This window comes from Orycteropus afer, unplaced genomic scaffold, assembly GCF_000298275.1.
Source record: "Orycteropus afer afer isolate SDZICR_OR568_19922 unplaced genomic scaffold, OryAfe1.0 scaffold00471, whole genome shotgun sequence".
Taxonomy (NCBI): domain Eukaryota; kingdom Metazoa; phylum Chordata; class Mammalia; order Tubulidentata; family Orycteropodidae; genus Orycteropus; species Orycteropus afer.
Window position 1 is genome coordinate 2,141,169 of NW_006922058.1, and position 13,088 is coordinate 2,154,256.

Below are 13,088 nucleotides of genomic sequence, written 5' to 3' on the forward strand. Positions count from 1 at the left end.
ATCTGAAAACTCAACATTCAGTGTTCTGGTTACCTAGTGCCACTCTGACAAGAATATACCGCAAATGGGATGGCCTTAACAGGAGTTTATTCTCTTACAGTTTGGAGGCTTTAAATTCAAGTTCAAAGTGCTAGGCTCTAGGGGCTGGGTGAAAGCCCCTCAGCCCTGAGCTTCAGCTCTGCCTCTTGCTCCTGGCCCACTGAAGCTAGAGGGTTTTCTTCACTCAGACAGCTGCTGGCTGCTGAGGCTGCCAAGCCCAAGGTTGACAAGTAACAAGGCACAGTCCCGATATTACCAAATCACATGGCAGACCATTAATTCAAGTCCATTTAAGTCCCAAGGTCAGCAGAGCATGGCAGCCTGGTGAACAATGACATAGCTACATGCAGGGTTCAAGGTGCCATAAGCTAGGGACCGATCTCAAAGCTGCTTTTTATATACAGGAAGCAGACCATATCCAAAGCAGCTACTCGGCTGTTTGTGGTAGATCCCACCATGGAGTTGATTGCCAGTCTCATCATGGGGAATCACTACCACCAGCTGCCTAGACACTCAACCAGGCCCAGCCAAGATGACACACAAACATAACCACCACATTCAGGAATAGATGAGATATTCTGACACTTGGGCAGGAGAGATGAGAACTTGTGGCATACGTAGGTGTGATGCAGCCTCTTGGAGCTCAGGTAGGCTACTCGAGGTCAAGGAGGTGAGTCTGTTCCTCATGTTGGTAGAAGAGATGTGATCTTCAAACCCTCTTGTATGGGAGATGAAAACCTTTAACAGTAGATGAGATACTCTTTCAAATAGAGAAAATGATACTTGGTGATATTAAGGTATCCGAGATAGACCTCTGACATTCAAGTATAGGAAGTAAAACCTGTGGCACTTAGGTCTAGAGACAGCCAGGTAAGAAACATGAGACCTTATGATACTCAGCAAAGAATAGGAAGGTGATTTGTAGTCAGGGAAATTCAAAATGGCTCTTTGAAAAGTGTGCTGATAGCCTAGGCTCAGAAGAGGGGAAGGGATTTTGCCCCCAAGGTATTACGGATATACCACACTGAGAGGCTGATGCCCTGGAACTACTGACATGCTGCTCTGTGTCTCCAGGGGCCTTGGATTTGGAACAGGGTAGCCCTGAAACTGCTCAAAGCCAGTCATCTGGTGAGGGGCCTTGGCTGAGGAACTGGAATGAGACCTGGCCTGGGATGAAGGCGATGGGCTAGGAGCAGGGGGGACCCTGGGCAGGAAACCAGGAAGTCCCTGAACCAGTTAAACCAGGAGCTACATCTGTTCTACTCTGTGGGGGTGGGGGTGGGAGTGGGCAATGGCCCTGCTGATTGGTCAGGAGGCCGGGAACTTTGTGAGGTCACTGGGCCTCTAGGCTAGGCTGGGCAGGAGTATGGTGGAGATGCTGCCAACTGCCGTTCTGCTGGTCTTGGCAGTATCTGTGGTCGCCAAAGATAACAGCACGTGTGAGTAAGTGTCAGGGGCACCTCTGTGGGGAAAGGTATCTTTTGAGGACTGGCCCCACCCCCATCCTCTCTGCCCAGGGCTGGGTAGTAAGGGCATAACTGGGGCCTTAGCAGTTGCCTGGGCCTCATGGCTCCTGAGGCCCCATTCCCAGCTCAGATCCCCTCTAACCTTAACATTAACAGATTGGGACCCCTAGGCCCCCAGGTGTCCTGGCTTACTTCTGAGATGGACCCCTTGGATCCTAGAGCTCCAGAGCCCCTAGAGATGCTTCCCAGAGAAAGAATCCAATTCTTGGACACCAAGTCCCTGTTGTCACATAAAGGGCTGAGATTCACCACCCTTCCATCTGTGGGTGACCCTATAGGCCCCACAGTATCAGCCTCCAGGACTCCACTCCACCTGGAGACACCGCTGCTCCTAGTGTGTCCCGCACCTGTGGGCCTCCCTGTCTACCTATGGCTACTCTTTCTCTCCCTCCACTGTCTAGCCCAATCCTGCAGCCCCAACATCCCCTTAGTCCCCTGTCTTCCCCAGTCTCCATTCATACTTGCTGTGAAAGCCCCAGGACATTTCACTCTCCTTTCTCAGAACCTACACCCCCACCTCTAGTCTCTCTCTCTCTGCCCAAAGCTCTCCAGCCTGTCTTTGCACTGTCTTTCCTAATCTTGTGGCTATGCCACAAAACTCAAGAAACCAAACTCAGAACCCGGGACTCTGTGGCTCCCTGCCTCGTAACAGCTCCATAACACTGTCCCTTTCACTCCTGGGAATGCCCCAACTCTTCCAGCGGCCAGTAGACCCCCCATTTTACCAACTCCATGCCCCTGCCTGCCCCCACTTGGGAGGTTTAAGGACTGTGACCTATTTCTTCTCAGTGGGCCCTGTGGGCTACAGTTCCGGCAGAACCCACAAGGGGGTGTGCGCATCGTCGGAGGGCAGGCAGCGCCCAGCGGGGCCTGGCCCTGGATGGTCAGCATCCAATTCTTCACCGTCCACAACAGCCGGCGGTACCACTCATGTGGGGGCACGCTACTGAACTCCCACTGGGTGCTGTCAGCCGCACACTGCTTCAGTAGCAAGAAGTACGTGTGGGGTTGGGAGAGGGCCACACAAAGCCTCTTCTCTGCAGAGGGGGCTGCTGAGGGCATTGGAACGGGAGCTGGAATGTTCTCCAGGGGTCTCTGCTTGAGCCTCTTTTGGGGTCTGGCCCAGCCAGATGTGGGTGGGCTGAGGGGACCCTTGCTGGGGAGGGACTCCTGTCTAGCTGGCCCCCGAGTGGGATAACTCGCCTCACTCTGCTGCAGTAAAGTGTACCAGTGGCGACTGGTGTTTGGAGCAAAGGAAGTGATCTTTGGGCACAACATGCCTCTGAAGCCGCCTGTGCAGGAGAGGTTTGTGGAGAAGATCATCATCCACGAGAAGTACAACTCAGAGCAGGAGCGGAACGACATTGCCCTCATTAAGGTCACCCCTCCTGTCCCCTGCGGCTCCTTCATCAGGCCAGCCTGCCTGCCCCGCTTCAAAGCAGGGCCCCCCACTGTCCCCCAGACCTGCTGGGTGGCAGGTTGGGGATTTGTACGAGAGAAAGGTGAGTGTAGGGGGGTTCCCGGGGGTCACGTATAGCCTCGCCGAGCCATCCCAGGCCCCAGAACAGTTCTGTGAGGAGGTGCCCTCATTACCCTTTACAGATGGCGAAAGGAAGTCAGGGAAGTGGAGTCCCCTGTCCAAGGCTGCATTGCATGATAGTGCCTGGCCTGGCTACTTGAGGGAAGGTGGAAGGCCAGTGACACCTTGGCAATTTTGGCAGGGTCAAGGCCGTGTTTGTGTTTGCATGGGGCCTAGAGCCCCAGCTGCTGGATTCTGGGGACTGAGACCTCCTGAAACAACACTTGGAGAAGAGCTGTAGACGGAGGTTTGGGTGTAGGGTTTGCTTTCCTCATTTGTAAGCAGAGGTCACATGGTGTCCAAGTTGAACCATTTCCCAAAGTCCTGAGTTTCCAGGGTCCTGGCCTACTTGCAATGCTATCTCCTGCTGTGTCCTCAGCATCTTTCTGGGGCACTGGCCTCATCCCTGGCCTGGCCTGGCCCATCCTGTTCACCTGAGTACTGGAGTTTCTCTGTAAGCCACAGGAGGGAAGGTGGCAGGCATGGTGACTGTGGGTCACAGGTACCACAGCATCTCAAGTTCCTTGGAAGTGGGGTTCCATTGGTCCCTGACATGTGAGGCAGGCTGTGGCTACCTCCCCACACCTCTGTCTTTGGCCATGTAGTCTCCTCCTGGCCTGGCTACCAGAGGCCCTCTCACCCACTGACACCCTGGCCTCTCTGGACACTAGATAAGTGGGAAGTTGAGCAGGGAGACTCTTCACACCAGCCCAGGCTCACAGAGGGCCCCAGGGCATGGCCTAGAATCACTGTCATTTCTGATTCCATGGGTATGGCTTTGAGTGCCGGACACTCCCTCCTGCCACCACCCCCATACCTAAAGCCAAGAGACGTTGAACATCTCAGTCAGGTAGGTGGCCCCAGCAGGGGCATAATGGGCTTTGCCAGCAGCACTTAGCTGCAGCTCTCAGTGAGTGTTTTGACCCAGTCACATGAGGGGTGTGAAAATGTGATCGAAATGGACTCAGTTTTCCATCTCTTCTTTGCACTGGTGCCTACTGCAAGGCAATTCAGTCATTTGGGATTTATAACTCAGGTGTTTTTCTGAAAAATCAAGATAGTAGGGCTCTTAACTCATCTTCTCTCTGCCAGAGGAAGTCTAAGCTTCTGAGGGGTCCATCTTCTCGTCCTGTCCTTCTGGGAAGAGGGTTTATCCCCAGCCATCCTGGCTTTCACTAGCCTTGGCCCCCTGACTTGGGCACTGGCTGGAGTGCCCATGGCTCCCCACAGCCTCCAGAGCAGCACAGGGCTTCTTGTCCAATTCCAATATGCTCTGCTCCGCCCTCCCATGTGACCCACCCGTGTGACTCCACCCGTGGCAGGCCCTGGAGGCTGCTCTTAGGTCTACACCCAGACCGCTCCCTGGCCTTCCTTCCGAGCCTGTTGTTCAGGAGGTTGTGGGCTCCCAGGCTGCATCTTGGTGGTCATGCAACACACCTTATGCTCTGGAATCCCTCTATACTTAATGGTGTTTCTATCTTTTTTTTTTTTTTTTTGCAAACACATCCCTCATCCTTAAGCCCAAGTCTTAAGGAAGTCCTCAGGCGTTCTCCTCCTTCCTTTTTGAACTCTGAAAAGGGAGGAGGGCTCTGGAATCCCTCTTCCTCTCCCACTGAATGCTGAGTTCTTGCAGGCTTTGTGGCATTTGTCATTTAAATCCAAGCTGCTGGAATGGACCAAACCCTTTCCTGTGTCAGTACTCCTAGCTCTTAAAGCTTTCAAGACACAGATTAAAAAAGTCACTTTAACGACTTAAAAGCCGGGACTCCTCTCCCTGTTGCTTCAGTGTTTCTCCATCCATGTAAAAGAAAGGTGGGTGAAGGGATCAAAAAAGGTAACCCGGACTATGCAAACACGTGTTCAGCGCGTTTCCTGATGCCTGCTATATGCCTAGCCCCACACTTCCGTTCTTCCCATGTGGGCTACACAGCCACGTTATGGGTCTGCTCCCATCTGCTCTGCAGACGGTGCTCCAATCCAGAGAGTGGTTAGTTCACATTTTTCATGCTTGGCAAGGACACTGGTAGATCAGGCAGTATATCAGACCAGCTGCTGCTTTTGGGATCCACTGTCTGTGGGACCAGCATTGAAGATGGTACAACTACGTTGTTCCTGGGCTCTGTCTAAGCCACATGAAATATTGGCTGCATGAGCTACAGTGCAGGTAATGGTGTGGAGGCTATGAAGGAAGTTCTGACTTGGCCTCATGGGCCATTTCAATCCTCCATGCTCTTGACAGGGCTGCCTGTGTGTGTATGCATGGCCACACCACTTCCTGTATCATCTCCTCAGAACAGATACTAGCATGTGAGGAAGGGCTCATCCTCCCAACTCCAGTGAGAACTTTGTCATCTCATATCATATCCACGTGGGGTGGAGAAGTCTTGATAGGGAATAAAAAGACAGAGGGTGAATTATAGCTGGACTATGGGGTGTGAAATGTGTGTCCCAGACTTGAGTCTGGAAGGGAACAATCAGAGGTCTGAATCCAAGTCATACCATACCTCTAATGTGACCTTGGCCAAGTGGTGTGTTGATATTCTCATCAACAGCAGCACCTAACTCATGAAGTTGTGAGGATTTAATGATATGATGCTCACAAAGTCAACACTTGCTGGTTGGGGTTGGGGCTATTATTGACTCCAATCAACTTCCACAATCCATCTCCACCATTAGACCTACATTTCCTCAGCTTCACCCATCTATCCTCTATCCACCGTCCATCATCTGTCCAACAACCTTCTTCCTCTGTCCACCTACTTCCCCTTCTTCAATTCCTCTCTCCTCCACCCATTCATTCCATACGCTCACCCACCTCTACTTTCCATCTCATCAGTCCTCTGGGCTGTGCATTTTTTCCCGTTCAGGAGTGTAGGGGAAAGGACAGGAGCATTAACTTTCATGGGTGACTGATTGCAAAATGTCATGACAGGCTCTGAGGTTTAAATACAACAGTGTAGGAGGACAAGGGGACTCAGTGGAGGGGAGGAGGCAGCAGGGTCTTCCCAGAACATCTCTTCAGTGATCACTGACCACTAAGTCATCTGGCTGTAGCCTCCAGGCCATCGCCTATCCTGCGGGAAGCCCGTGTGAACCTCATTGACCTCGATTTATGTAACTCGACTGAGTGGTACAATGGGCACATTCACTCAACCCATGTGTGCGCGGGGTATCCTGAAGGCAACGTTGACACTTGCCAGGTAACCTTTCCTCTGGTGCCCAGGCCCCTGGGTCCCTGTTCCCAGTGAGTCTCCTCCGTGACCCCAGGCTCTGTGGGGACACCTGGTTTGGATCCCTAGCTCCCATTGTCTCCTCTCGTCCTCCCAGGCCCTGCTCTACTCCAGTGACTATTTCCTGTCAGCAGTCACAATGGGAGTGGGAGGGGACTCCAATCAGCTGCTACCACAAAGCACCAATCATCACATTGGGAACTTTAAACCACCCTAAGAAACAGAACATAGCACCCACACTCTGCTGCTGAAGAGTGCTTAGTCTTCTCCCCCAGAACACAAGCACCCAGAGCCGCTCTCACACACATACGCCCATCAGTAAACTTCTGTCCTCACTGCAAGGAATTCCGTGATAATCCATGTTCTCCTCCACTCCAACTGGAGCTGTTGGCACCACCTCAAACTGTACCACAACACCCACGCTTAGGGCCGCAGGCAGCCACAGGGCTGCAGACATCTTCCTGGAGCACTATGACCCCACTGGGCAGGGAAAGTGACCAGGCAGGGAGTGACTTCTATGTCTTTCTGGGCAGGGGGACAGTGGCGGGCCACTCATGTGCAAAGACAGCGTGGAAAACGTCTTCGTGGTCGTGGGAATCACGAGCTGGGGGGTAGGCTGCGCCCGCGCCAAGCGTCCTGGTGTCTACACGTCTACCTGGTCATACTTGGACTGGATTGCCTCCAAGATTGGTTCTAATGTCTTGCACACCATTCAACCTGGCACCCCACCCCCTCCTAGCACCCAACCGGCCCCTGCTCGGCTCCCCAGTGTCCAGCCTGTTTCTGCTCGCCCTCCTTGGTATTACCAACGCCCTCCTCGACCTCTCCCTGCAAATCCACCGCGACCCCAACATCTGCCAGCAATCCAGCCCCTACCTCCAGCTCCACCCCCGCCTCCACCTCCACCCCCCCCTCCTCCACCTCCACCACCACCTCCACCACCCCCACCTCCACCTCCACCTCCACCCCCTACTAGACCTCCCCAAGCACTTTCTTTTGCCAAGCGCCTCCAGTTCCTCATAGAGACCTTAAAGAGTAAGAGCTATTATGACGTAGAACAAACAGACATCTCTGAACCAACCTCCTCCTCCAAGTGAACCCTTTACTCCTGAGAAAAGAGATTAAATAAATATATATGTACATAATGAAGAGACTACTTTCTCATTTCTTCCTAGCTGCTCTCCCCAGCTCAACACAAACTCTCCCCCACCAAATCTACCCTCCTTCACCCTCCAGTTCTAAGAAGAAGTCCTTGTACATTAGTGCCAAATGCATTTTTACAATCACGGTTTCCAACCCTGGAATAAGGTGGCCAGGGGACATGGGCCAGATATGGTCCTTATTTCACACAATGAAGCTGACAGATGTTGAAAGTAAGAGAACCCCAGCCCCATATGCAGATTCATGGGGAAGTAGCTCCTGGGAGGGGAGCTGACTGGGAGGAGAGGTGAAGGGGCCCAGGTCTTCTCCTGGGAGGTGCATTCCTTGGTGGTATGAAGACACTGACACACACAGAGGACCTTCCCAGGCTTGGGATGGATGGGTCCCCAGAACACTAAGGACAGTAGGCTACTGGGCAGCCCAGGCAGCACACGCCCACCAGAAACACAGTTCTACTCATTGCTCAGTGGTGGCAGATGGAACATTGCCTGTTCAACTTCATTACTGGTCCACAGTTAAAACTATCAGTTCTTGGGTTAAAGTAAATTAGAAAATTATTATTTGCCAACGCTTTCCAGGAATAGCAATGGAGGTTACTTTTTGGATACCCCGGAGTGAACTTTGGGAACTCTGGTAGTGTAGTGCCCAAGACATTTGACTACTAACCAGAAGGCTGGTGGTTCAAACCCACCAGCCACTCCTTGGAAGGAAGATGGGACAATCTACTACCATAGTGATACCACCTTGGAAACACAAGGAGGGGTTGCTATGAGTCAGATCCAATTCAATGACAATAAGTTTGGTTTGGTTTGGAGTGAGTTTTGAATGACATCCTTACCAGTCAGGGGTATTTATTTCAAGATCTTGCAAAGAATAGAAGTCAAATGGAGCCATTTATGAGGAGAAAATCTGTGCTTTATGAGTTACCGCATGATATATGCATCAACAGGAAACTGCCAGAAATGCAAGCCAGATTCACGAGGGGATGTGGAATGAGGGATATCACTGCTGATGTCAGATGGATCTTGGCTGAAAGCACAGAATACCAGAGAGATGTTTACCTGTGTTTTATTGACTATGCAAAAGCTTTCGACATAATAAATTATGGATAACATTGTGAAGAATGGGAATTGTGAGGAACACTTACACTGTACATAGACCAAGAGGCAGTTGTTTAAACAGAACAAGGGTATGCTGCACAGTTTAAAATCAGAAAAAGTGTGCATCAGAGTTGAATCCTTTCACCATACTTATTCAATCTGTATGCTGAACAAATAATCCGAGAAGCTGGACTACATGAAGAAGAACGTGGCATCAGGATTGAAGGAAGACTCATTAACAACCTGTGATATGCAGACGACACAATCTTGCTTGCTGAAAATGAGAATGACTTGAAGCTCTTGCTGATGAAGATCAAAGACTTCATATAGCCTTCAGTGTGGATTACATTTCAGTATAAATAAAACAAAAACCTCACCACTGGACCAAAAAACACCATGATAAACAGAGAAAAAATTGATGTTGTCAGGGATTTCATTTTACTTGGATCCACAATCAATGCCCATGGAAGCAGCAGTCAAGAAATCAGGCGTCTTATTGCATTGTGCAAATATGCTGCAAAAGACCTGTTTAAAGTGTTCCAAAGCAAAGATGTCACTTTGAGGACTGAAGAAGAGTTGATGCCTTTGAATTATGGTGAGGAATATTAAATACACCATGGTCTGCCAGAATGACAAACAAACCTGTCTTGGAAGAAGTACAGCCAGAATGCTCCTTAGAAGCAAGGGTGGTGAGACTTTGTTTCACTACTTTGGACATGTTCTCAAGGAGGAGCAGTCTCTGGAGGACATCATGCTTGATAAAGTAGAGGGTCAGTGAAAAAGGAAGGCCCTCAATGAGAAGGCTTGACACAGAGGCTGCAACAGTGGGTACAAACATAGCAATGACTGTGAGGATGGCAGAGGACAGGGCAGTGTGTGATTCTGTTGAACACGGGGTTGCTATGGGTCGGGACCCACTCGATGTCACCTAATAACAACATTACACACAAAATGTCACATGGACCCCACATGAGGGGTCAGAAGCAAACCTAAAGACCTGGGACGGTCCAGGCAGAGTGACCTCTCAAGCTTCCATCCATGCTGCCCTGGCCAAACTGGAACTGCTCACATATATTTGAAATCCTGGGAGGTTTCAGTCAGCTGCCTGCTCTGGACTGCTCCCTGTGATTGAAGAAAGGCAGGTCTGAGAGAGAATTCTGACCCCGGCTGGTCAGCTACTGAAGCATACTCTCTGTGCTGCCCACCCAAATCTGCTTGTGAGTGTGCTGAGTGACAGAGAGGTGCAGGAGAACGGTGGGGAACCTGAATGAGAGTCGCATTCCTGCCAGGTTTTAATTAGACCCTGTGCTACCTACCACACACCAGCTATGTAGCCTTGGGCAGATACTTCCCTTTTTTTTTGTAAAACATTTAATTCATTAAAAATAATACAATGATTACATATTACCAAAAAGAACGTATTTCTATGAAAAATAATTAGATTGTCCCCACTTCCCCCCCCCAAAAAAAAGGGAAGAGTGCCTTTCTTTTCCCCTTTTACAAATCTCTTAAATGTCTGCTGTGTAGAGTCCCATATCTGCTTCTGTGTCCAGTTTGTTGCAATATGTTGTTCAGGTTAAGATACATGAAGGAAATGTGGCCTCAGGCAGAGAGATAGCTGGAAAAGAGGCGCATGTTTTAGTAGCCTTTTCAGACAACTGTGGGTGTTTTTCTTTGATGCCACATCAAAAGTCAACAAAAGAAACCCAAACCCATTGCCCTTGAGTTGGATCCGACTAATAACGACCTCTCCTTGGGTTTCCGAGGCAGTATCATTACGGAAGTAGATTGCCCAAGTCAACAAGTAGTATTTTATTAAATGGTAGCTGCTGTGTACAATGGTGTAGTGCGTAAGCCATTTGACTGCTAACCAGAACGCTGGTAGTTCAAACTCAGCAGCCACTCCTCAGAAAGAAGACTGGACAATCTACTTCCGTAGAGATACTTCCCTGGAAACCCAAGGAGGGGTCGCTATGAGTCAAATTGACTCGAAGGCAGTGAGTTTTGGTTTGTTTTTTGAGGGGAGCTCTAGTGGCATAGTGCCTAAGGCATTTGACTGCTGACCAGAAGGTTGGCGGTTCAAACCCACCAGCCACTCCTCAGAAGGAAGACTGGGCAATCTACTTCTGTAGAGATACTGCCTCAGAAACCCGAAGAGCGGTTGCTATGAGTCGGCGTCGACTCTGTAGCAGTGACTTTGGGTTTTTTTTTTTTTTTTTTTTTGGCTGTATAGAATATGAAACGTATGGATGTACTTTATGTACTAATGTGGTAGTTAAGATTGTGTGTCAACTTGGCTGGGCCTGGTTGAGTGGCTGGGCAGCTGCTGGTAGTTATTCCCCATGATGAGACTGGTAATCAACTCCTTGGTGGAATCTGCCGTGAGAAGCTGAGTGGCTGCATTAGGGATGTGGTCTGCTTCCCATATATAAGGAGAAGGTTTTTGGTTTGTAGCCTTTTGGCATGCATGTAGCCAAGTCATTGTTCAGCAGCCTGCCATGCCCTGCTGATCTTGGGACTTCATCTGGACTTGAATTAGTGGCCTGCCATGTTGTTTGGTAACATTGAGACTGTGCCTTTTTACTTGTCAACCTTGGGCTTGTCAGCCTCAGCAGCCAGCAGCTGTCTGAGTGAAGAAAAGCCTCCAGCTTCAGTGGGCCAGGAGCAGGAGGCAGAGCTGAAGCCCAGGGTTGAGGGGCTTTCACCCAGCCCCTAGAGCCTGGCACTTTGAACTTGGACTTGTAACTTTTAATCTTCATCAAGTCATTCTCATTTTCAGCAAGCAAGGTTGTGTCATTTGCATATCTCAGGTTGTTAATGAGTCTTCCTCCAACCCAGATGCCATGGTCTTCTTTATACAGTCCAGCTTCTCGGATTATTTGCTCAGCATACAGATTGAATAAGTATGGTGAAAGGATACAACCCTGACACACTCCCTTCCTGATTTTAAACCAGGCAGTATCCCCTTGTTCTGTTTGAATGACACCCTCCTGGTCTACGTACAGGTTCCTCCTGAGCACAATTAAGTGCTCCGGAATTCCCATTCTTCTCACTGTTATGCATAATTTGTTATGATCCACAGAATTGAATGCTTTTGCATAGTCAATAAGACATGAGTAAACATCTTTCTGGTATTCTTTGCTTTCAGGCAAGATCCATCTGACATCAGCAATGATATCCCTCATTCCACACCCTCTCCTGAATCCAGCTTGCATTTCTGGAAGTTCTCTGTTAATGTATTGCTGCAACCATTTTTGAATGATCTTCAGCAAGATTTACTTGAGTGTGATATTAATGATACTGTTGGATAATTTCCACATTCTGTTGGATCACTGTTCTTTGGGATGGGTACAAATATGGATCGCTTCCAGTCGGTAGGCCAAGTAGCTATCTTCCAATTTCTGGGCATAGATGAGTAAGTGGCTCCAGCATAGCATCCATTTGTTGAAACATCTCAATGGGAGTTCTGTCAATTCCTGGGGTCTTGTTTGTCATCATTTCCTCTAGTGCAGCTCTGACTTCTTCCTTTGGTACCGTTGGTTCTTGATCATATGCCACCTCTTGAAATATGTGAACATCAACCAATTCTTTCTTGTACAATGACTCTTCCATCTTCTTTTGACACTTCCTGTATCATTCAATATTTTGTCTGAAGACTCTTTCAATATTGCAACTTGAGGCTTTATTTTTTCCTTCAGTTCTTTCAGCTTGAGAAATATCAAGGTTGTTCCTCTGTTTTGGTTTTTTAACTCCAGGTCTTTGCACATTTTGTTGTGATAATTGTCTTTTTGAGCTGCTCTTTGAAATCTTTTGTTCAGCTCTTTTACTTTGTCATTTCTTCCATTTGCTTTGACTACTCTCCATTCAAGAGCAAGTTTTAGAGTCTCTTCTGACATTCATTTTGATCTTTTCTTCCTTTCCTGCCTTTTTAATGACCTTTTGATTTCTTCATGGATGATGTTCTTGATGTCATTCTACACTTCATCTGGTTTTCACCCACTGATGTTCAATGCATCAAATCTATTCTTCAGATGGTCTCTAAATTCAGGTGGGATATAAGCAAGGTCATATTTTGGCTCTCCTGGACTTTTAAAAAATTTTCTTCAGCTTCATCTTGAACTTGTATGTGAGTGATTGATGGTCTGTTCCACAGTCAGCTCCTACACTGGTTTTGGCTGAAGATATTGAGCTTCTCCACTGCCTCTTTCCACAGATGTAGTCAGTCTGATTCCTCTGTATTCCACATGATAAAGTCCACATGTATAGACACCATTTATATTGTTGAAAAAAGGGTATTTACAATGAATATGTCGTTGGTCTTGCAAAATTGTACCATGTAATCTCTGGCGTCATTTCTATCACCAAGGCCATATTTTCCAACTACTGGTGATTCTTCTTTGTTCCCATCTTTTGGGTTGCACTCACCAGTAATAATCAATGCATCTTGATTATG

General features: G+C 48.8%; 1 protein-coding gene across 1 annotated transcript; it reads left to right on the forward strand.

Moving 5' to 3' along the window:
- Window positions 1-1,405: 1,405 nt before the first annotated feature.
- On the forward strand, window positions 1,406-7,471 carry ACR (acrosin). The gene is made up of 5 exons (XM_007954777.1): window positions 1,406-1,482; window positions 2,355-2,561; window positions 2,784-3,067; window positions 6,199-6,344; window positions 6,908-7,471. The coding sequence occupies exons 1-5, from the start codon at window positions 1,406-1,408 to the stop codon at window positions 7,469-7,471; spliced, it is 1,278 nt and encodes a 425-aa protein (XP_007952968.1).
- Window positions 7,472-13,088: the final 5,617 nt, after the last annotated feature.